This window comes from Acanthochromis polyacanthus, chromosome 22 (assembly GCF_021347895.1).
Source record: "Acanthochromis polyacanthus isolate Apoly-LR-REF ecotype Palm Island chromosome 22, KAUST_Apoly_ChrSc, whole genome shotgun sequence".
Classification (NCBI taxonomy): Eukaryota; Metazoa; Chordata; class Actinopteri; family Pomacentridae; genus Acanthochromis; species Acanthochromis polyacanthus.
The window spans coordinates 8,822,586-8,848,197 of record NC_067134.1 but is presented as its reverse complement, the minus strand read 5'-3'; the positions used below and the strand labels follow the sequence as shown (position 1 = coordinate 8,848,197).

General features: G+C 42.1%; 1 protein-coding gene across 4 annotated transcripts in view; it reads left to right on the top strand.

Annotated features, from left to right (window-relative positions):
* The window catches only part of LOC110968810 (uncharacterized), a 77,690-nt gene that overhangs the window by 10,886 nt on the left and 41,192 nt on the right, over positions 1-25,612 (top strand). Inside the window, exons 7-19 of one of the 4 annotated variants that reach the window (XM_051941622.1) lie at positions 4,250-4,696; positions 10,471-10,923; positions 13,591-14,028; positions 14,909-15,352; positions 17,610-18,038; positions 18,297-18,560; positions 18,657-18,911; positions 19,003-19,251; positions 19,400-19,657; positions 20,736-21,038; positions 21,138-21,407; positions 23,676-23,759; positions 23,872-23,950. The exons of 1 other annotated variant lie outside the window; for it this stretch is intronic. In XM_051941622.1, coding sequence (XP_051797582.1) covers positions 4,250-4,696; positions 10,471-10,923; positions 13,591-14,028; positions 14,909-15,352; positions 17,610-18,038; positions 18,297-18,560; positions 18,657-18,911; positions 19,003-19,251; positions 19,400-19,657; positions 20,736-21,038; positions 21,138-21,407; positions 23,676-23,759; positions 23,872-23,938 — 3,961 coding nt within the window. In that variant the 3' untranslated portion in view covers positions 23,939-23,950. Of the gene's footprint in view, positions 1-4,249; positions 4,697-10,470; positions 10,924-13,590; positions 14,029-14,908; positions 15,353-17,609; positions 18,039-18,296; positions 18,561-18,656; positions 18,912-19,002; positions 19,252-19,399; positions 19,658-20,735; positions 21,039-21,137; positions 21,408-23,675; positions 23,760-23,871; positions 24,668-25,612 lie in introns of those variants that run through there. 2 more of the 4 variants (XM_051941621.1, XM_051941620.1) reach the window with 2 other exon arrangements.

Genomic DNA, 25,612 nt, shown 5'->3' with positions numbered 1-25,612 from the left:
GAACTTGAGGAAGGACAGAGGAGGGGTGAAGGAGGGATGATAGGGAATGGAGGAGGGATGGTGAGGAGACAATTAAGGAAGGAACCGGAAGGGATGAAAAGATGATAAGAAGATGATGAGATATATACATGGCTTAAAGTAGTTTGCCTTGGAACAAAAACAAGATAGGACTACATTGCCAGTCAAGTTCATCTGCCCTTCCAGTTGGGGGAATGCAGCTTGCTGTCAATCAAACTAATATCACTAGCAAATGGGAAGTTGAGTAGGGGCGGGTGTTACAAAAACATTGAGATCCAGCTGCAGTTGAGTCCATACCGGCACTCAGAAGTGCAGTATTCTGCCAAGGCTGCTCAGTCATTGTATAAGTTCCGACTGATAAGTCCACAGTGGTGGATTTGTAGGAGAATCGCAATCATGTGGTCGTCACCAGACAACTGACGTAGCATTCACTTGTCATGAATTATAGTGACGCCGGGGTACTCTCAATCTCTGAGTGATACAGAAGTCTTTAACAAATCTGTGGATCCAGACTATAAGCCGCATCACTGCCAAAATCTAATGAGGTGGTCCTTGTGTCATTTCTGACCTTCCCTGACAATTTCATCTTCAAATCTGTTATTCCACTTGTTTGAATAACGTTGTGCACAGATAGACAGACGGAAGGACAAACGTACACCAGTCGTCGCATAACTCTGCTGCGTTCCTTTATGGAGAAATTACAATAAAATCCCGCTTCATGTGGTTGGAAGAGTTAAACAGACACACCAAAACCTTTGGTTGCTGGTGCAAAAACAAAAATGAAGGAGCCAGGTGCTTGCTTCTGTATCACATCACAAGTCAGACTCTGGCCATAGAGCTGCTCTCCGCTCGGAAACTCACAACTTCTTTTCCGGGAGCCACAGCCACCACTGAGATACCGACATCAAACTGTCCTGGTTTGTGATTCAAAAATACGTGTGCACTAGGGCTGGACCTAATATTATATATATATATATATATATATATATATATATATATATATATACATATAAATATTCTCTCTTATTTATTTCTGTTGATTTAAGTTACCAGTTCTTGGAGCACTTGAATGTTTGTTGTTAATATTTGAACTGATCCATAGTTTGCTCTTATAAACTATATTTTTTTTTTTTTTGCACTGTAACTGTTTACATACTTGTATTTCAGAACAAATAGTGCACATATTGTTCAGAGGTGAAACAATGTCCTTTTCCGTGTCTTTTACTGATTGGTTGCTAAACCAAATTTTGGCAGATGGAGTCCCTACCACGACCTGCTGACCTTTTTTGATATTACTGTAATTTGTATGCTGAGTTTGCGAAGGCAGATACAGTGCCCTGTGAAAGTATTCGGCCCCCTTGAACTTTTCAACCTTTCGCCACATTTCAGGCTTCAAACATAAAGATATAAAATTTTAATTTTTTGTCAAGAATCAACAAGTGGGACACAATCGTGAAGTGGAACGAAATTTATTGGATATTTTAAACTTTTTTAACAAATAAAAACCTGAAAAGTGGGGCGTGCAATATTATTCGGCTCCCTTGCATTAATACTTTGTAGCGCCACCTTTTGCTGCAGTTACAGCTGCAAGTCGCTTGGGGTATGTCTCTATCAGTTTTGCACATCGAGAGACTGAAATTCTTGCCCATTCTTCCTTGCAAAACAGCTGGAGCTCAGTGAGGTTGGATGGAGAGCGTTTGTGAACAGCAGTCTTCAGCTCTGCCCACAGATTCTCCATTGGATTCAGGTCTGGACTTTGACTTGGCCATTCTAACACCTGGATATGTTTATTTGTGAACCATTCCATTGTAGATTTGGCTTTATGTTTTGGATCATTGTCCTGTTGGAAGATAAATCTCCATCCCAGTCTCAGGTCTTTTGCAGACTCAGGTTTTCTTCCAGAATAGTCCTGTATTTGGCTTCTTCATCTTCCCATCAATTTTAACCATCTTCCCTGTCCCTGCTGAAGAAAAGCAGGCCCAAACCATGAGGCTGCCACCACCATGTTTGACAGTGGGGATGGTGTGTTCAGGGTGATGAACTGTGTTGCTTTTACGCCAAACATATCGTTTTGCATTGTGGCCAAAAAGTTTGATTTTGGTTTCATCTGACCAGAGCACCTTCTTCCACGTGTTTGGTGTGTCTCCCAGGTGGCTTGTGGCAAACTTTAAATGAAACTTTTTATGGATATCTTTGAGAAATGGCTTTCTTCTTGCCACTCTTCCATAAAGGCCAGATTTGTGCAGTGTACGACTGATTGTTGTCCTATGGACAGACTCTCCCACCTCAGCTGTAGATCTCTGCAGTTCATCCAGAGTGATCATGGGCCTCTTGGCTGCATCTCTGATCAGTCTTCTCCTTGTTGGAGGTGAAAGTTTAGAGGGACGGCCGGGTCTTGGTAGATTTGCTGTGGTCTGGTACTCCTTCCATTTCAATATGATTGCTTGCACAGTGCTCCTTGAGATGTTTACAGCTTGGGAAATCTTTTTGTATCCAAATCCGGCTTTAAACTTCTCCACAACAGTATCTTGGACCTGCCTGGTGTGTTCCTTGGTCTTCATGATGCTCTCTGCACTTTAAACAGAACCCTGAGACTATCACAGAGCAGGTGCATTTATACGGAGACTTGATTACACACAGGTGGATTCTATTTATCATCATCAGTCATTTAGGACAACATTGGATCATTCAGAGATCCTCACTGAACTTCTGGAGTGAGTTTGCTGCACTGAAAGTAAAGGGGCCAAATAATATTGCACACCCCACTTTTCAGTTTTTTATTTGTTGAAAAAGTATAAAATATCCAATAAATTTCATTCCACTTCACGATTGTGTCCCAATTGTTGTTGATTCTTGACAAAAAATTAAAATTTTATATCTTTATGTTTGAAGCCTGAAATGTGGCGAAAGGTTGAAAAGTTCAAGGGGGCCGAATACTTTCGCAAGGCACTGTATCTTAGTTTATTACGAGGTAGCTATTTTGTACCCAAAAGCAAAATAGATCAGGTTTAGGATGTTCACTTAAAGCCATATGATCTCACTCCATATATATATATGGAGAGATATATCCATCTTTTATGCTTTTCAAAAAATTCGATCAAGCAGAAACATAAAAATTGGATGATTTGAGATGGAATTAACCAACAGTTTATATTCAATTTAGATTTTTTTGTGCCATATTTCTTCAGTCATTGTTGATTTAAATGAATTGCGTATTCTGTTAGTGGCAGTATTTTCATGGACATCATTTGTCATGTTGTTGGTCAACTGAACATGAAAGAGTTGATAGAACTTCATGAAGGTCACTGACTGACTGAAGCAATGAAGCAGAGAGAAGAATCTGAGTTTTTCTGTTGATGTAGAAATATTTAGTGCAACACTTTGGAAACGTGACAGTCTTGTACCTGTATGAGAACAAGGAAAAGATGTGGATAATAAGAGCTGCAGCTCAGTGGCAACAGTTCAGTTACGTTAATACCTAGGGGCGTAACTAGGTTTTAATGACAGGGGAGGCTTAGCCCCCATGAGAAATTGCTTTTCCACTTTTTGGACCAATTTAGTTTTTTTTTTCAGAGATACCTTACTGAGTAAATCTTTTAGGCCACAGTGGCCATGACTTTTGCTCACAACACAATAATTCAGGGCTGCCAACTTGGGACCAGACCTTAGAGTGAGATTTGGTTTATATGGGATGCTGATGAGGGGTCTGGGGCCCTCCCCCAGAAAATTTTGAAAATTATTGATCCTATTTCCTGCATTTTGGTGTATTTTAAGAGCATTTTGTTAAAATCTTATTATAGAGACAACATTAAGGGATAATAAAAAAAACATTGATTTTAAAAAACTGAAAAAAACAGAGCAACGACAGGCAGTATTGAAAATTGCTCTTCATGTAAAATATGGATGAAAGTTCTGTGGCTTGATGTGCACAACACATTTCAGTACTTTCCATAGATATCTGGAAAATATCAGCCGCCCTAAAATAGGCCTAATGACGCCACTATTAATACCAAAAACAAAAACACACTGAACACAACAACACAGAAAATGGAATAAAAAAAACTCTGACATTTACGGTGTTATTGGGTTTGTGAATATATCAGGAGTTTGAAGATTAAATCTGTAACCTGTAAAGCATCGATTATTGCACTGATGAAGTAGAGCTCATTCCTCATGTGTAGTTGTATTGAGGAGGAAATCATTAAAACTTGTTTTTCTCTTCATTTTACAGTGTTCAGTGGGAGTTACGTCTTGATGAACCAACAAGTTTCTTTGGGAATCTGTTGTGTGCAGCAGCAGAGAGAGAACAGCAGACAGGAGAGAAGATACTGGAGCAGTTATCATCAGTGTGCAGATATAAAACATTTCCTTTCAATGACCGAGACGATTTTGATATTGAATGTAGAGAAGTTCGGAGTGATTTCCTGCTGGATCTGTTCTCAAAGGTGAAGGAGTGTGAGACAAAAACAGGTTTGAGTTTCTTTCCATCATTACAGTCAGTTTTCCAGTCAGCTCCTGCAGTCTGGCCTTTGAACCTGTCAAAGGGAAAGACCTCCATCCTCCTGGAAGTGCTGAAACTCCAATCAGAGAAGAAACGAGTGGAGCTGAGAGACTGGTCAGATGAAGAGAGTGAAGTGAGGAGTTTCCTGCAGTGTCTGCCTTATATCTCACAGCTCTGGTAATGACTTACACTTTACACAATTCAATATATACTAGAAGAAATCCATGAATTCTAATGTCATTGTAATGATTAAAGCATATTATACTTCTTAGTCATCAGTATTATATTTCTACATTTTGACTTTCTCCACATGGGATCATATTTTAGTTATATTGATTCTCTGCCTCATTTCAGAGGGAAACATTGTTCTCTTTCCACCAATGTTTTTATTTAGGTTTTTCGTTGCTTGTTGTCTTCTATACATGTATGATCAGTTTGTAAAACTGTGGCTGTATTACAGATGAAACAAACCAACATTACAGAAGAATCTGAGTTTATCAGCTGATGTAGAAATATTTACTGCAACACTTTGGAAATGTGACAGTATGTATGAGAGCAATGAAGAGATGTGGATAATAAGAGCTGCAGCTCAGTGACAACTATTCAGTCATGTTAATACGTCTTCATACAAAAACAGAAACATAACACAGAAAATTATAAAACTCTGACATTTAAAGTGGTATTGAGTTTGTGAAAATATCAGAAGTTTGAAGATTAAATCCATAACCTGTACAACAGGGGTCGGCAACGAGCGGCCTGCGGGCCAAAAACATCTGGCCCACCAGGTGATGTTGACAGGAAGAAGAAAAAAATAAAAAAAATATATAAATATATATATGTATGTATATATATGTGTGTGTGTGTGTGTGTGTGTGTGTGTGTGTGTGTGTGTGTGTGTGTGTGTGTGTGTGTGTGTGTGTGTGTGTGTGTGTGTGTGTGCTCCCACAAAGCAACAATTCCACACAGATTTCGGAACATTTATTTTTCTTAGAACAGTCAAATGGACTTGTGATCATAAACCGGGAGATGTGCCACCTGACATCAAAGGGAAAAAGGCAAAGAGGAAATCGCTGTTTAAATAACATACAACAGGAGGTTTGTGATGTGCTCCTGACATTCAAGAGAAAAAAGCAACAATGCAACTCTGAACAAAAAACTTACGGCTCGCTTCGTGGGAAAACTGCATTTTCCTTCAGTGGCGATAAACGGGAGGTGAACGCTGTGGTCCTGAAATTCAAGAGAAAAAAAGCCACAATGTAATTGTGAACAAAAACAATTAAAAGACAGCTTAGTGGGAAAACTGACATCTTCCTTCAGTCACAATCTTTTGGATGTCTGGCGACAGAGATGTGACTGATTCTCAAGCAGTTCTCCAGATTTTTGTGCATCAAGCGGTTCCTGTTGTGCGTCTTGATGGCGTTCATCGAAGAAAAGCTCGACTCACAAGTATATCCATCCATCCTCTATACACTGCTTTATCCTCATTAGGGTCGCGGGGGGTGCTGGAGCCTATCCCAGCTGACTTGAGCGAAGGCAGGAGACACCCTGGACAGGTCACCAGTCTGTCACAGGGCTACATATACAGACAAACAAGCACACTCACATTCACACCTACAGGCAATTTAGAGTGATCAATTAACCTCAGCATATTTTTGGACTGTGGGAGGAAGCCGGAGTACCCGGAGAAAACCCACGCATGCACAGGGAGAACATGCAAACTCCATGCAGAAAGATCCCAGGCCCACCACGGGATTCGAACCGGGATCTTCTCGCTGCAAGGCGAAAGTGCTAACCACTACGCCGCTGTGCAGCCCCTCACAAGTATAGTTGGAGGGAAACATCACCAGCACATAAAAGGAGAGTTGCTTAATCCACCTGTACTCCTCTGAGCATGCGATCCAAAAATCCTCCACGCAGGCATGCGCTCTGAGTGCATCACTGATCAGGGAGCTTGTTTGGAATTCAATAGGCTTGAGCTGAAATGCGGCCTCATCCAAGGAGGGGATGGTTTTTTTAGCCAGAGTGGAGAAGTCGTCACATCGGGCAGTGAGGGGGTCACGGACAAAGGAGATGATGTCCATCGGGATGGAGTAGTCCTCAAACCTGGACTTGAAGTTGGCCTTTAGCTGTTCAATAAAATCAGTCATGAGCCCCGTTACTTGTCCCCGCCCCAGTGAGTTTAGCGTTGAGAAGTGCAAGAGTCTTCCACTTAATATGTTTAATTGGAACAGCTCCAGTTTCTTCGTACATGATTGAAGCTTTTCAACACATCCACAATAGTTTTGCCTCTCCCTTGTAGCTGCAGGTTAAGATTATTTATGTGGCCAAAAAGGCTACATTGGACACGGACATTGCATCTTCTAGAAAGGCAAGATGGTCTGCTGCAGCTCACATCTTGCTTAATCTCAGGAATGCCTTGACTTCCTCCAGCAGCGCACACAAGCGCTCCAGCGCTTTTCCTTTGCTCAATCAGCTCATCGTTGTGGAGCAGCAGATCATTATAGGTGGCATCCTCTGACTCAGCCACGAGCTGTCTGAAAAGACGGTGCTGAGTGTTCGATGCATCTCTGACAAAACTGATGACACGCATCACTTTATCCATAACACCCCTGAGCTCTCCGCTGAGCCTAGCACACAAGACGCTCTGATGAATGAGGCAGTGCAGTCCATTTATTTGGGGTGCGATCTCCTTCAGTTTGCTCACCAAGCCTCTGTGAGAACCAACCATGGCTGGTGCCCCGTCTCTCACAATGAGATTTACTTTGTCAAACAACAACGAATGCAACTTGAAAATCTCCTCCAGCTTAGTAAATATAATGTCACCGGTCGTATTCCCCTCTAATGGAATTAGCGACAGCAACTCCTCCCTGAACACCTTACCATCAAAATAGCGCACATAGACACACATCTGGCTGACATCTGTGTTGTCAGTGCTTTCATCAATGGCCAGAGAAAAATAATTGGCCTGATTCAGATCAGTGATGATCGCCTTTTGCACAGCATCCGACAGTGCATCTATGCGCCGCGAGGTGGATCTCACAGAGAGGGGCACCTGTTTTACCGAAGCAATCACGCCATCCATTGACTTGTCAGAAGCCAGCTCTTCCAAAACTGCCACCATGACTTCTTTGAAAATCTCGGCGTCAGTGAATGGCTTGTTGTGACGGGCAAGAACCCACGCAGCTTTAAGGGACGCACTTGTAACTTTTTGCTGTGCTGTGAGTCCCCGAACCAGGATCTTACTGCTGTAGCAGTATCCAGCAGCCAGTGATTTGATTTTCTGATGCCGAGCCTCTGACTGGAGGGGGAAGGCTTCTCTGAATTTACCATGCTTTGTGTCATAGTGTCTCCAAATATTGTATTCTTTGCAAACCGCAACGATCTCGTTGCAGATGAGACACACTGGCTTAGCGTTAATGAAATCAGGAAGGATAGATGCATATTTCTCGGTCTATTCATCTTTTAACGATCTTCCGTCATTTTCAGCTTTCCTCTTCATTACTTTCGACAGTGACATTTTGCTAGCTTGTCGCACCCAACATTAGCCTATATCTCAAACCAAACAGTCTGTAAATTCAACTGATTTAAAAATAAACAACTATTTATTTTCGTTTTTTTACAAGCTAGCCTATATCAGAGGCGCCAAAAAGGGGAGAATAAAGAGAAGGATTCTAGGAGGACGTGATTGACAGGAGCCATAGAAGGCTCCTAATACAATAATAACACTGACAAAATAATGTGATACTCAGTAATAAACTCAAAATCACACATATATTTTATTCACAATCTGTTGGTAACACGAGGGTTATTTGCTTTGAAATCATTTCTGAATACCCCCCCTGTCATTACGTTAAGTGGCTCAGTCCACCTGCTCCGTCACACAGCTGCTGAACCGAACTTTTTACAGACAGTGAGTAGAGCTCATGGATGTATTATAAGACATCTATTATACATCCATGGTGGAGACATGAATGCCACAGAAGTCAGGGAGCACAAAGACCAGAGAATAAGCTCAGAGAGGAGCAAGAAGCAAAAGGACGGAAATATGAATGAATGGCTATGAATGATGAGGTGAGGCTGTTAGTGTTAGGTAAAACGGAATATTATCCGCCGGTCTGACTGGCTATGGCTCATCCAGTGACATTTGTTTTCGTGGATCCCAGAATCACTCGAGGTGCCCCTTAGTGTAGTTGAGAAAAATAACTGGCCCATCATTGCACGTCTGAAAAAAAATTGGCTCGATGCCAAACTTAGTTGCCGACCCCTGCTGTACACCATCTATGACTGCACTTATGAAATAGAGCTCATTCCTCATGTAGTGGTATTTATACACTCAACAAAATATAAACACAACACTTTTGTTTTTGCTCCCATTTTTTATGAGATGAACTCAAAGATCTAAAACTTTTCCCACATACACAATATCACCATTTCTCTCAAATATTGTTCACAAATGTGTCTAAATCTGTGATAGTGAGCACTTCTCCTTTGCTGAGATAATCCATCCCACCTCACAGGTGTGTCATATCAAGATGCTGATTGGACACCATGATTAGTGCACAGGTTTGCCTGAGACTGCCCACAATAAAAGGCCACTCTGAAATGTGCAGTTTTGTTTTACTGTGGGGGGGGTCAGTTTCCGGTGTGACCACCATTTGCCTCATGCAGTGCAACACATCTCCTTCGCATAGAGTTGATCAGGTTGTCCATTGTGGCCTGTGGATTGTTGGTCCACTCCTGTTGTTGGTTGTGCGAAGTTGCTGGATATTGGTGGGAACTGGTACACGCTGTCGTATATGCTGATCTAGAACATCCCAAACATGCTCAATGGGTGATGTGTCCGGTGAGTTTGCTGGCCATGCAAGAACTGGGACGTTTTCAGCTTCCAAGAATTGTGTACAGATCCTACAACATGGGGCCGTGCATTATCCTGCTGCAACATGAGGTGATGTTCTTGGATGTATAGCACAACAATGGGCCTCAGGATCTGGTCACGGTATCTCTGTGCATTCAAAATGCCATCAATAAAATGCACCTGTGTTCTTGGTCCATAACAGACGCCTGCCCATACCATAACCCCACCGCCACCATGGGCCACTCCATCCACAACATTGACATCAGAAAACCGCTCATTCACACGACGTCAGACACGCTGTCTGCCATCTGCCCTGAACAGTGTAAACCGGGATTCGTTCATGAAGAGAACACCTCTTCAACGTGCCAGACACCATCCAATGTGAGCATTTGCCCACTCAAGTCGGTTACGGCGACGAACTGGATTCGGGTGGAGACCCCGATGAGGACAACAAGCATGCAAATGAGCTTCCCTGAGATGGTTTCTGACAGTTTGTGCAGAAATTCTTTGGTTATGCAAAGCGATTGTTTCAGCAGCTGTCAGTGGCTGGTCTCAGACCATCTTGGAGGTGAACATGCTGGATGTGGAGGTTCTGGGCTGGTGTGGTTACACGTGGTCTGCGGTTGTGAGGCTGGTTGGATGTACTGCCAAATTCTCTGAAATGCCTTTGGAGAAGGCTTATGGTAGAGAAATGAACATTCAATACACGAGCAACAGCTCTGATTGACATTCCTGCTGTCAGCATGCCAACTGCACGCTCCCTCAAATCTTGCTACATCTGTGGCATTGTGCTGTGTGATAAAACTGCACCTTTCAACCTGTGCACTAATCATGGTGTCTAATCAACATCTTGATATGGCACACCTGTGAGGTGGGATGGATTATCTCAGCAAAGAAGTGCTCACTATCACAGATTTAGACAGATTTGTGAACAATGTTTCAGAGAAATGGTGATATTGTGTATGTGGAAAAAGTTTTAGAGCTTTGAGTTCATCTCATAAAAAATGGGAGCAAAAACAAAAGTGTTGTGTATATATTTTTGTTGAGTGTACAACTGAGATGAAATCATGAACACGTTTTTTACTTTATTTTACAGTATTGAAATTCTGGATATACGCCTTGATGAAACAACCAGGTTGTTTGCGGATCTGTTCTGTGCTGCAGCAGAGAGAGAACAGCAGACAGGAGAGAAGATACTGGAGCAGTTATCATCAATGTGCAGTTATGAAACATTTCCTGAAATCCCTGAAGATGGGATGGACCTGGGCGATGATGAAGAATGTCAGACTGATTTCCTGCTGGATCTGTTCTCCTATGTGAAGGACTATGAGACTGAAACAGGTCTGAGTGTCCTTCCATCATTACAGTCAGTTTTCCAGTCGGCTCCTGCACGCTGGTTCATAAGCCTCTCACAGAGAAAGACCTCCATCCTCCTGGAAGTGCTGAAACTCCAATCAGAGAAGAAACCAGTGTATCTGACAGACCAGTCAGATGAAGAGAGTGAAGTGAGGAGTCTCCTGCAGTGTCTGCCTTACATCTCACAGCTCTGGTAATGACTTACACTTTACACAATTCAGTCTATAGAAGAACAAATCCATAAATTCTAATGTCATTGTACTGATTAAAGCATATTTTGTATCTTAGTCATCAGTATTATATTTCTACATAATGACTTTATCCAAATGGGATCATATTTCAGTCATACTTCATCTCTGCCTCATTTCAGAGCCAAACATTGTTCTCTTTCCACCACTGTATTTATTTAGCATTTTAATTAGTTGTTGTCTTTGAAGCAGAGATTTTTATACATATATGATCAGTTTCTAAAACTGTGTCTGTATTTTAGATGAAACAAACCAACAGGATATAAACTGAAATCATTTATATCAGAGGGTTCTTCCATCTCAAATCATCAGAGGTGTTCTGACTGAACATATCAGGTCCAGTTTACTTTAAAATTTCCATTGAAAATAAATATTTTAAATGTAATCTCCGAATTTTTTTTCGTGACAATTCAAATATCTTCTGAGATAAAAATTGTTTCAAAATGTCCTGTTGACCATCTTTCAGCAGGTTTTTTCTCACAGTGAAATTTTACGCTGGCTGAAATTTTCAGTTTTATTTCGCATCATGTCATTGATTCAGAATCTTGGAAAATTATTGAAATCATTTCTCATTTTCAGTGAGTTGACATGAAAAAGACTGAAATCATCATCAAGTATCTCATTTTTGAGGACACACACACAAAAAAATTAAACCCTGATCATCCAAAGGCAACTTGTGATATTTTCTAAACTATGTTTAGCTGCATGTCACAATAGAACAAAGTAAACATGTAGAAAAATGAAATACTTGGTCACACAAATGGAAAGAAACGGAAACAAACTTTCGTAACTGCCTGAGCAGATACCACAAAAACAATAGGGCTGGACCCGAATATCCGAATATTCGGTCGTTGTGGTGGTTTACGAATATTAAGTTTGAAATCCAAATACCTGGATCTTGTCCACCCTCTGGAAGAATGAAAGAAACAAAGAGAAAAGACGAATATTCCCATCATCTGACGAGGGGGTATAGTCATGACGCGCAGTCACACACGAATGGATGAACCGAATATTTGGGCGGATTGTCCGTCAGGGGAGTATTTGGATCTCAAAATGACTATTGAAATACCATGGTAAAGACCAAATATTTGGATATTCGGGTCCAGCCTTAGTTGTTACTCAACTGAACATGAATATGAAAGAGTTGATAGAACTTAGTGAAGGTCACTGACTGACTGAACCAATGACGCAGAGAGAAGAATCTGAATTTATCTGTTGATGTAGAAATGTTTCCTGCAACACTTTGGAAATGTGACAGTCTTGTACATGTATGAGATAATAAGGGCTGCAGCTCAGTGACAACAATTCAATCTTAATACCTATTCATAATAAAACAGAAACACAACATAGAAATGGATAAGCAGATCTCGGTCTATTCGTACCAAAAGCCCTGGATGACATCTGAGGTGAAAACACTCTTGAGAGCATGGAACTCTGCCTTCAAATCAGGTGCCAAGTCTTTGTATAGAACGGCAAAATCCGACCTCAGGAGAGGTATCAGAGCAGTGAAGGAATGGTACAAGAGGAAAGTAAGTCTCACCTCGAGAGTGACAAATCATTGCGGATTTTGCAAGATCCAAAATACAGAGGCAAATCACCTGCAGTGGTCAGTGCAAATGCCTTGTTCACGGTTGAACTTAACCAACTCCTTCGCCTGCTTCGAATCGTCGACCCTCCAGCCCCCAATCTCTCTCTCTCTCAAGGAACATCATGTGAGGCGTGCACTGAAGGCAGTAAACCCACAGAAAGCTGCCAGACCACACAGAATTCTTGGAAAAGTGCTTTGCGCCTGTGCAGACCAGCTGGCAGGTGTTCTGACAGGGGTCTTCAATTCATCCATGTCACTGGCCGAAGTACCGCACTGTTTAAAGGCAGCTACTATCATCCCAGTGCCCGAAACTAGAGCCATTAAAGACCTCAATGACTACAGACCTGTGGCACTGACGTCTGTGGTGATGAAATGCTTTGAAAGGCTTGTTCTCCAACATCTTACAAGGCCTGTCTCCTGCAGAACTTCGACCCATTCCAGTTGGCCTATAGGGCGAACTGGTCCATGGAGGATGCCATCGCCATGGCTCTTCACACAGCCCTGAACCACTTTGAAATCCTGGGTACCTATGTCAGGATGCTGTTCAATGGCTACAGGTCAGTGTTTAACACTATCAGCCCTGACACCCTTGCGGAGAAGCTGGTAGACCTGGACTTGGCCCCCTGGCCTGCTCCTGGATCAAGGACTTCCTGACCAACCGACAACAGGTTGTGAGGATGTGACATCTCTCCTCCTCCACCCATTGGTTTTCCCTCAAGGCGGTGTGCTGAGCCCCCTCCTGTATGCCCTCTGTACGCACGACTGCACACCCGTTCACCACTCAAACACTCATCCTGGCCAGCAGCTGTTCAACCTGCTACCATCAGGGAAGAGACTCATATCCTAAAATGCCGGGCAAACAGGCTGAGAAACAGTTTTTACCCATGGTCCATCAGACTTCTGAACTCAATTCAATAACTGTTTTGCAACTGTGCTGATGAAATAGAGATCATTCCTCATGTGTAGTTGTATATATACAACTGAGATGAAATCATTAAAACATGTTTTTGTCTTTATTTTACAGCACGGAGCGATTACGTCTTAATGAAACAACCAAGTTCTTCGGGAATGTGTTCTGTGCAGCAGCAGAGAGAGAACAGCAGACAGGAGAGAAGATACTGGAGCAGTTATCATCAGTGTGCAGATATGAAACATTTCCCTTTGAAGACACAGATTTCGACAGCTATCTGAAATATCAGAGTGATTTCCTGCTGGATCTGTTCTCCCATTTGAAGGACTGTGAGACTAAAACAGGTCTGACAGTCCTTCCATCATTACAGTCAGTTTTCCAGTCAGCTCCTGCAGGCTGGTCCATAAAGCTCTTAGAGAGAAAGACCTCCATCCTCCTGGAAGTGCTGAAACTCCAATCAGAGAAGAAACCAGTGTATCTAACGGGCTGGTCAGATGAAGAGAGTGAAGTGAGGAATTTCCTGCAGTGTCTGCCTTATGTCTCACAGCTCAGGTAAATGAATTCTACTTTACACCGTTCAGTCTATACAAGAATCAATCCATGAATTCTAATGTCATTGTACTGATTAAAGCATATTATATTTCTTAGTCATCAGTATTATATTTCTACATAATGACTTCATCCACATGGGGTCATATTTCAGTCATATTTATTCCCTTTCATGTGTAAGAGGGAAACATTGTTCTCTTTCCACCAGTTTCAAAAGGGTTCTTCCATCTCAAATCATCAGAGATCTTCTGATTGAGCATCTCAGACTTTCTTGAAACTTTTTCAGCATAAATTATGGATATTTAAATCACAATCTGTGAAATTCCCGACTGACTGATGAAATATCTTCTGAGATTGAAGTTGTTTCAAAATGTCCTGTTGACCATCTTTCAATAAGTTTTTTTCACACAGTGAAATTTGAGGCTTCCAGAACTTTTTAGTTTTATTTCTCATCATGTCATTGAAATAGAATCTCAAATATTGTAAAAATAATGAAATAGTTTGTCACTATCGTTATGGGTGAGTTCAAATTTGAAAAATAAAGTCATCATGAAACGTCTCATCTTTGAGCACAAATTAAAAATAAATCCTGTTAATACAGAATTCAACTCGTGATATTTTCTGAACCATATAGAGCTAAATATCACAATCATACAAAGCTGAGCATGTAGAATACTTTAAACAGGTTAATTTTGATTAATTAATTACAGAAATAATAACGCAATGAAAAAATAACGCATTTAATTACACCTTTCTCAGTTCCCTAATTTCTGGCATAGTGGTGACATTGATGCACCCTCCAGCCTGATCAGTCCTCATGTGTACTGGTATTTATATAACTGAAATTAAATCATTAAAACATGTTTTTCTCTTCATTTTACAGAGTTCAGAAGACGTTACCTCTTGATGGAACAACCAGATTGTTTGTGAATCTGTTCTGTGCAGCAGCAGAGAGAGAACAGCAGACAGGAGAGAAGATACTGGAGCTCTTATCATCAGTGTGCAGATATGAAGACTTTCCTTTAAAATACAGGGATGATGATGATAAAGAGTTTCAATATCAGAGTGATTTCCTGCTGGATCTGTTCTCCCATGTGAAGGACTATGAGACTAAAACAGGTCTGAGTGTCCTTCCATCATTACAGTCAGTTTTCCAGTCAGCTCCTGCAGGCTGGTCCATAAAGCTCTCAGAGAGAAAGACCTCCATCCTCCTGGAAGTGCTGAAACTCCAATCAGAGAAGAAACCTGTGTATCTGCCAGACCCTTCACATGAAGAGAGTGAAATGAGGAGTTTTCTGCAGTGTCTGCCTTATATCTCACAGCTCAGGTAAATGAATTCTACTTTACATCATTCAGTCTAAACAAGAAGAAATCCATAAATTCTAATGTCATTGTACTGATTCAAACAATTCTGTGATACTTCTTAGTCATCAGTATTATATTTCTACATAATGACTTTATCCACATGGGGTCATATTTCATTCATATTTGTTCTCTCCCCTGTTTCAGAGCCTAACATTGTTCTCTTTCCACTACTGTGTTTATTTAGTATTTTAGTTACTTGTTGAATCAGAGATTTCTGTACATGTAAACCGTGTCTTTATGATAGATGAAACAAGCCAACGCGATATAAGCTGAAGTAATTTATATCAGTTTCAATAGGGTTTTTCCATCTCAAGTCATCAGTGTTCTGACTGAATGTCTCAAATTTTCTTGAAACTTTTTCATCATAAATTATGGATATTTAAAACACAATCTTTGAAATTCACGACTGATTGACATTTATAGTGGTATTGGGTTTGTGAATACAGTGCCTATCATAAGTATTCACCCCCTTTGATGTTTTACCCTTTTATTGCTTTCATAAATCAATCATGGTCAATAAAATTTAGCTTTTTTAACAAAAAAAATTATTGGAAAAAACTCTTTAATGTCAAAGTGAAAACAGATTTCTATAAAGTAATGTTAATGAAATAAAATTATATCAATGAAAATAATTGTTTGCATAATTATTCACCCCCTTCAAGTCAGTATTTAGTAGATGCACCTTTGGCTGCAATCACAGCAGTGAGTCTGTGTGGATAGGTCTCCATCAGTCTTGCACATCTGCCCACTGCAGTTTTGCTCCATTCTTCTTTGCAAAACTGCTCAAGCTCTGTCAGGTTGCACGGGTATCGGGCTTGAACAGCCCTTTTCAAGTCCAGCCACAAATTCTCTATAGGATTGAGGTCTGGGCTTTGACTCGGCCACTCCAGAACATTTACCTGGTTCTTTTTTAACCATTCCTGTGTAGCTTTTGCAGTATGTTTTGGATCATTGTCTTGCTGGAAAATAAATCTTCTCCCAAGACGCAGTTCTCTTGCAGACTGAAAAAGATTGTCCCCCAGGATTTCAGTGTATTTTGCAGCATTCATTCTGCCCTCTATCTTTACAAGCCTTCCAGGTCCAGTTGCTGAGAAACATCCCCACAGCATGATGCTGCCACCACCATGCTTCACAGTGGGGATGGTGTGTTTTTGGTGATGTACAGTGTTTGGTTTCCGCCAAACATGACGTCTTGTCTGATGGCCAAAAAGCTCAATTTTGGTCTCATCAGACCAAAGAATCTTCTTCCACTTGACCATGGAGTCTTCCACGTGCTTTTTGGCAAACTCTAGTCGAGATCTAATGTGACTTTTCTTCAACAGTGTCTTTCTCATTGCCACTCTCCCATAAAGCTTTGACCGGTGAAGAACCCGGGCAGCAGTTGCTACATGCACAGTCTCTCCCATCTCAGCAGCTGAAGCTTGTAACTCCTTCAGAGTAGTTGTAGGGATCTTAGTGGCTCCTCTCACTAGTCTCCTACTTGTAGGTCACTCAGTTTACGAGGGCGGCCTGATCTAGGCAGATTCACACAAGTGCCATATTCCTTTCATTTCTTGATAATTGATTTCACTGAACTCCAGGGGATGTTCAGTGCCTTGGAAATGTTTTTGTAACCATCCCCTGAATTGTACGTCTCAATAACCCTTTCCCTGAGTTGCTTAGAGTGTTCTTCTGTCTTCATGGTGTAATGGTAGCCAGGAATAGTGATCAACCACTCTCTGGACCCTTCAGACACAGCTGTTTTACAACTCAATCACTTGAAACACACCCACACCACTCAGGTGATCTTCATTTCACTAATTTTGAGACTATTGGCAACAGTTTGATGGATCTCTATTGAATTAGACCATTAAATTAAAAGGGGGGGAATAATTATGCAAACAATTATTTTTATTTATATAATTTTCTTTCATTAACATTACTTTATAGAAATCTGTTTTCACTTTGACATTAAAGAGTTTTTTCCAATAATTTTTTTTTGTTAAAAAAGCTAAATTTTATTGACCATGATTGATTTATGAAAGCAATAAAAGGGTAAAACATCAAAGGGGGTGAATACTTATGATAGGCACTGTATATCAGGATTTTGAAGATTAAATCCGTAACCTGTACACCATCTATTACTGCACTGATGAAATAGAGCTCATTCCTCATGTGTAGTTGTATTTATACAACTGAGATGAAATCATTGAAACAGGTTTTTCCTCTTCATTTTACAGAGTTCTTCCGTGGTTAGGTCTTGATGAAAAAATCCGGTTCTTCAGGAGTCTGTTCTGTGCAGCAGCAGAGAGAGAACAGCAGACAGGAGAAAAGATACTGGAGCTGTTATCATCAGTGTGCAGTTATGAAACAGGTCTTTTTAATGACAGAAATGACAAAAATCAGAGTGCTTTTCTGCTGGATCTGTTCTCTCATTTGAAGGACTATGAGACCGAAACCGGTTTGAGTGTCCTTCCATCATTAAAGTCAGTTTTCCAGGCAGGTCCTGCAGTCTGGTTCATAGACTTCTCAGAGAGAAAGACCTCCATCCTCCTGGAAGTGCTGAAACTCCAATCAGAGAAGAAACCAGCGAGGCTGACAGGGTGGTCACATGAAGAGAGTGAAAGGAGGGGTTTCCTCCAGTGTCTGCCTTATATCTCAGAGCTCAGGTCAGTCAGATACTGAACATGTTAAATCATGCTGTTTATACTTCAAATAGATTTATTTCTAATGCAGCTCATATTAGCCAGAGTGAATGATTCATTTACAGACTAACATCATGTAGATCCAGATGTTTCTCTGTGTTTGATTCAGCATGACGTCATCACAGCTGAAAACACAATCAGACTGTCATCACTCTGTGTGCTCATCCCTGATCCATAATATGATGTCTAATAATGTGCAATAATTTCTTTGCTGTGTTCCAGCTGTGGTCCAGACTTCTTCCAGAGTGTGTGTTCATCCATCTCTGTCAGATCCAAACAGGAGGTCCAGCAGCTGGTGTCTCTGCTGCAGCTCCTGGACTTCAAGCTGCTGTTAACAGGAAAGTTATCCAGGAGGACCTGCTGCTCTGTGGGGAGAGTTCTTCAACTGTGTGGCTCCAGAGTGGATCTCAGCCTCACAGCAAAGAAGATGTCTGTCAGAAGAACCTCCCTGCTCTTCAGAAGACCAACACAACTCCACAGTCTGAGGTGATCATTTCAACACTTTCACTGACTTTTACCTTGGTCCACTTTAAATCTTCAGTCACTGATGGCGGCTCTTTGGTTTTTCTCTTTGGTTTTCAGGCTTTCCAATGCCATGGTCTTGCTCCTGTTTCAGTGGGTCAGAAGAAGCAGACTGATGTGTCCTTTGACTGTTGAAGAGCTTTGTCTTGTGACTGAGGAAAATCAAGCATCAGAGAGAGCGTTGTTGAAGGTTGTCAGTAGTTTATGTTCCCTGCTGAGATCCTGTTCAGTCAGACAGTTGGTCCTCACTGAGTCCTGCATCCCTGCTCAGTGTCTCATTCCACTGCTGCTTCTCCATGGTCCTCCACCCATCAAGTAAACATCCTTCCTCAACCTTCTGAACAAAAACAAAGCATAGAATACTTTCACAGATAGACTCATTATTTTGTCTTTCTGAAACCTGCAGACTGAGTGAAGATCATGTCGAGCAGCTGCTGGTCCTGGTCCATGAAGTCCAGGACCAGGACTTGACGCTGTCCTTGTTGAGTGCGGTTGATGGAGACCTGACCTCCTGCAGCCTGAACTGGGAGCTTCTTCACTATCTGCTGCAGCAGTCTCCAGCTCAGACCATCACTGTGGACCTGAGGATGAACCTCTTCTTACAGGAGAGCGCTGCTCGTCTGCTTCCCTTTCTGGGCAGGATTGTGATTAAAAGGTGATCAGTTTGGATTTCTGACCTCTTACCAGGATCACAGTTGGTCTTCTTTAATGATTTCTCTGTTTACTGATGTGACTCATCTTTCATCAGCATTTTCTGAGCTCTTTAAACAAAATGTCCTTGTAAATGCTGTGGATGCTTTCAGGCCCAGTCCCAGCTTGGTGATGACTTCCATCAGAGAGCTGTATAGAGCTCACACCAGTCACATGGTCCCCAGTTTGCTGAGGTCATTGGATCATGTGATCAACCTGAGCAACAGAGAGCTGGACTCAGTGGACTCTGCTGCTCTGCTCTTCACCCTCAGACACAGTGACAGAGTTAAACTGAACCTCCGGTGGACCTCCATCCCAGCAGAGGGAACACGGTCCATCCTCTCTATGCTGGACAGAGTTTCTGAGCTCAGGTCAGATATTAGTGCCGGTTTCCAGCCGATCATTGCTGTCCAACACACAGGACAGGATCCAGCTGTCCTCAGTATTAATGCTCCACTGATCATTCTGTCTTCACTTATTTCATTCTGCAGCACTTTCTAACATCACAACTGTCTTTATCCACATTATTTTCATCTCATCTCTCTGTGTCAGATTCACACATTTACCAGTATTTTTTAGAATTCATGCCTTTAAATGTCTTTGATGGACCTCTACATCTGACCTTTGACTGCTTATTTCACTTCTGATGTCTCTTCTTGCTCATAGAAATCTAAATATGGACGTTTGAACAAAGTTTTAAAGTGATTTTTACGAGTGGGGGTCTTTAAAAGATTTCAGATCCTTGCAGTAAACTGCTTTACAATCAAAGACTGTAGCAGCATTTTACTGTCAACATGTGCAGTCTCAATGTCTGTGGTTTGACTTCTGGACCATTTTAAGGCTTCATTCCATGCAGAAATAGAAGAGCAGATGGACTTTGATTGTAACTGAATAAGAATGCACTGTGACAAGTTTCCAGAGAACATGAAGGGTTCCTGCAGCTCACTGCTTCATTCACAGCCTTTCAGAGTCCTGATGGAGACACAGTAGTGTTGAAACGTTGGTCTGTTTGCACATTTAAAGACTGTCAATCAAGCAGGGAGCTCCAGAGACTCTCTTCAGCTCCATAAATCCATCAGTGGGTCTGATATGAACAGTCCACCTGCCACGTGTCCCCAACGTCCACCTGAAGGACAAAATGGACGTCAGGTTGAGTAAGTTCCAGAGAAGCTGACAGTTTGTTTGCAGCCTGTCAGATTCTGTCCCTGCTTGTATTTTCTGAGCCGTCAGGTTTATTTTCAGTGATGTCGTTGTGATTCCAGATGTTGAACTTGATGGATGTAATGGACAGAATGATGGAAGTAAAACTCCAGTTGTTAGGATGGAATGTCTCTTTACATTTCTGTTTGTGTGTGTTTTCTTCTCTTTGGAATGTGTATGTATTCAAAGATCCTGTTTTCTGTGTATGAACTGTTTCTTTGCTTTCTTTCTGCATCAACTGTTCTTCAGTGTGGACAGGAATCAGCTGCTGAGGTTCATCCACTGCTGTGCTGCCTCTGACGCCCAGCAGGAGGCAGCGTCCGGCCTGCTGAGGACTCTGCAGCAGCGCTTGGATCTGTCCTGCCAGTCCTGTGTGGATCTACAAGAGGAGGATGAGACTGAGCCTCTGAGTCTGACTGCTGATGACTGCAGGGCCGCATCCATGGTCCTGAAACACTGCAACCCGGACACTCAGCTCCACCTGCAGGACTGTGAGGTGGAGGACGGAGGACTGGACCTTCTGTTTTCTGTCCTGGACAGGGTCCGCCTCAGGTGGGACAGAGCCCAGAATGAGATAAAGCAGAGAGAAGCTTGTTATCCTTCATGTTGGACGTCCTGACAGTCGATCTTTGCTCTGTTTGTCCTGTTCAGAGTCAGTAAAAGTGTCCTCCTCCAGCTGCTGTCCCTGCTTCCTGTCCACTCTGAGAGGGACACGGTGAGACGGGCCGAGTCCCTGTGTGGAGCTCTGGGTGGACAGCTGGACCTCAGTAACAGCACACTGAACCAGAGGGTCTGTGGAGATCTGATCCAGATGCTGGACTCCTGTGAAGGACTGACTGAGCTGAACCTCAGTGACTGTCAGCTCAGCGACCAGCTGCTGCTGCCCCTCATCACACATCTGCACAAAGTCCAGGTCCTGGAGTAAGTCTCAGACCAGTTCCTTCTCTGGGAGGCCAAACTCAGCATCAGCCTGTTGACCCTCTGACCTCCTGGAGGGTTCAGAGAGCCACAGTAGACTTGCTCTATGGAATAGAGTATATACTTTATTCATCCTTCATAGAAAATGAATTTCTAACAGCAGCATGTTAACACAGACAACAGAGAGCAGAGATTAGGAGTGAGGTGAGGTGGGACTGAGCTCACAGAGGTCCCAGAGCTGGTAGGGGAGGGCCAGCTTGAGAGGGTGAAGGTAGAAGTTTGGGTTGGAGGAGAAGGGTGGGAGGAGATGGTGGACCTGGTCTCTCCAGTCTCACTGTGTGCAGCAGGAGGAATGCAAACAACAATGGTGACGATCACAGTGAACTCCCGTGGCAGATAGCACGATCTCAGACTAACTGCTAACAGTTCAATGTCCTGCTGCAGATCTGTTCTTTGATGGTAACGTGTGCAGGGTTAAACCATCTGTTATTCACAAGCAGAGCAGGCATGGCTTCAAGTATTCCGGCACCGTGCTGGATTTCCGGCATGCGGCTTTTGACTCAGAAAAGAAAAAGATACTACGACATTGTCAATTGAGATCATCTGCCAATGGAATGAGTGGAACGCAGCTTTTGCTCTCAACCAAACTAAAATCACTAGCTAATGGGAAGTAGAGTGGGGGCGTTGAGATCCATACCGGAGTTTTACATGATTTCACGGAGTTCTGTATGCCGATGTCAGGATCATGGAGAACTCTGAAGCCAGGGAAACGAATCCTCATCGATAAAGGGCTCAAGAAAAGCACTTAGAGAGTGCAGTGCTCTGCCAAGGCTGCTCAGTCGTATGATTTACCCAGGCTTTAGTGGTGGATTTGCAGTGGGATCGCAATCATGTGATCGTCAGCAGACAGCTGATGTAGCGTTTACTTGTTGTCATAGTTACAGTGACGCCATGCCGCTCTCTCAGTGATACAGAAATCTTTAACATATCCCTGGATCCAGACTGTAAACCGCATCACTGCCAAAATTGAATGAAGTGTGTAATGAGGCGGTCATTTCTGACCTCTGAAAATTTCATCCAAATCCGTCAGTGAGTTTTTTAGTAATGTTGCAAACAGACAAACAGATTAACAGAAGGACAATCGTACGCCGATCGTCACATAATTCCGCTGTGTTCCTTGTCAGACTAAAATTAAATGGTGTTGAATGTCGCTCGAAGAGTTAAACAGAGACAGCAAACCCGTTGGTTTCTGGCGCAAAAAACTGAAGGAGCAAGATGCTTGCTTTCGTTCCATGTGCTCAAAAAAAACTCGTACGCAGCTAGCGGCAAAAAGTGCTGTCAGGTCACGAGTCAGACCTCGGCCATAGAGCTGCTGTCCTCTGAAACTCTCAACTCATTTGTTGGGAGCATCATCCACCGCTGAGGTACCAACATCAATGACTGACTGGGTTTGTGATTTAAAAAGAAGCGTGTGCACATTCATTGCAGTACAGGATTTGTTGGTGGCAGCGAATATTTGGATCTCAAAGTCAATATCCGGATAAGACCGTCACGACCAAATGTTCGGATATTTGGGTTCAGTCCTACTAGCTTGTCCATCTTATTACCCAAAGAACCAACATTTCCTTTGAAAACAGATGGAAGAGCCGGTCTATAAGCCTCTCTTCAAACTATCTCTCCCTTCCTCCTCTTCTTTTTACTCCAGCTCGTCTCCCTCTACATCTCTTCCGTCGACATTCCTCCAGAATATTATGTCTCATCCTGACAGATTTGGAGAACTCAGTGAGATCAGAGGCTCCTGTTGGGAATAAACAATAGCCGGCTGGCTCTGTTGCTCCACAGGTAGAACTCCACTGAGGAACGGTCTTTTCCACTCCATTTACTTTTCTCATTCCTCCAAGATTATTAAAAAAAGTAGAATAAAAAAACTTTAATCACCAACGATTGTAAAGAAAAAATATCAAGAAAAAACACACGAAACTGAAAAACACAGGACTAGAAAGCTGCCGGCGCCCTCTTGTTGTCTTTGGAACTCACATTGTGAAGCAGCCAGAAGCAACATATTTAGCTCCCATAGTTCATTGGTGGGAGATGATGGGAACAAACTTATTGTAGAAGAAAATGAGGCTGTTTACTGGAAATTGTCCCAGAAAAACTGACTCTACTTTTCTGTTTGATCCTTTTGATGGACTGATGTGCTTCTCTGACCTTCTGTCAACATGTTATCAGATGGAGGATCAATGAGAATCTCCTGTTGTGTTTGTGTTGCAGTCTGAGATACAATCAGATCACAGATGCCTCCACAGATGTTCTCCTCCAGCTGATCTCCATCCACTCCTCCATCCACACTGTGCGGTGAGCAAACATTCATCTCAGAGGATCACAGAGAAACCAGTGGATAGATGAGCTGAACTGATGCTGTTCTTCCTGAATGATGACGTCTGCTCTCTGCTTTGGTGTTTTTCAGACTCTTCAGCAACTACATCGTTTACAGAAGACCCTTTAAGAAGCACAAGCAGTTTGAAATGTGGTGAAGCAGTCAGGAGGTCATGTGATCATCAGGGAGGAACTGTTGGATGTCGTCATTAAAAAGCCGTTTCTCCTCTTGATGAGATGAAAACATGGAGTTCATTCTGGTCATCAGTAGTGTGTGATGTAGAGACTTTAGTTGAAACAAGCTTTGATTTTGACCACATTAGATTCTCTTTGTTTTTTACAATCAATAAGACGACACTTTATCTGGAGGCAAAGAGCAGCCAGCAGTGTTTTCTAAAACTTCACAACGTATGTTTGAAATCATTAGTTAGTGGAGCTCATATTTCTGTCTGATATCATGTCATTGATTGTCTAAAAGTGATTCTTTATTGGGACCAAACAGAGACTAGAACTGTCAGTGTTGTGAAGAGGCTGAAGTGATGTTTTCATGGAGCATCTTCTATTGAGCTCAGCTTCTAGACATGAACTGGAGCTCAGAACTCTGTTGGACAACATCTGTATGCAGACAATAACATGCTGTTCCATCAAGGTTCTGCTGCTCACACGAGTCAAACATGAATACTATATACATCTAGAAAGAAAGAATTGATTTAAATAGTTTTGTCACGCATGTTTGTGTTGATAGTTGTCAGAATTTATTCTTAATTTTTCTTTTTGTTGCAGTAAAATAGCCACAAGCTCCCATTTTACAGCTGTTTATTATTTTTATTCTTAATTTGTACATATATATACAACAACCAACTTACAGTGCCCTGTGAAAGTATTCAGCCCCCTTGAACTTTTCAACCTTTCGCCACATTTCAGGCTTCAAACATAAAGATAAAAAATTTTAATTTTTTGTCAAGAATCAACAACAAGTGGGACACAATCATGAAGTGGAACGAAATTTATTGGATATTTTAAACTTTTTTAACAAATAAAAACCTGAAAAGTGGGGCGTGCAATATTATTCGGCCCCCTTGCATTAATACTTTGTAGCGCCACCTTTTGCTGCAATTACAGCTGCAAGTCACTTGGGGTATGTCTATATCAGTTTTGCACATCGAGAGACTGAAATTCTTGCCCATTCTTCCTGCAAAACAGCTGGAGCTCAGTGAGGTTGGATGGAGAGCGTTTGTGAACAGCAGTCTTCAGCTCTGCCCACAGATTCTCCATTGGATTCAGGTCTGGACTTTGACTTGGCCATTCTAACACCTGGATACGTTTATTTGTGAACCATTCCATTGTAGATTTGGCTTTATGTTTTGGATCATTGTCCTGTTGGAAGATAAATCTCCGTCCCAGTCTCAGGTCTTTTGCAGACTCCAACAGGTTTTCTTCCAGAATGCTCCTGTATTTGGCTCCATTCATCTTCCCATCAATTTTAACCATCTTCCCTGTCCCTGCTGAAGAAAAGCAGGCCCAAACCATGAGGCTGCCACCACCATGTTTGACAGTGGGGATGGTGTGTTCAGGGTGATGAGCTGTGTTGCTTTTGTGCCAAACATATCGTTTTGCATTGTGGCCAAAAAGTTTGATTTTGGTTTCATCTGACCAGAGCACCTTCTTCCACATGTTTGGTGTGTCTCCCAGGTGGCTTGTGGCAAACTTTAAATGAAACTTTTTATGGATATCTTTGAGAAATGGCTTTCTTCTTGCCACTCTTCCATAAAGGCCAGATTTGTGCAGCGTACGACTGATTGTTGTCCTATGGACAGACTCTCCCACCTCAG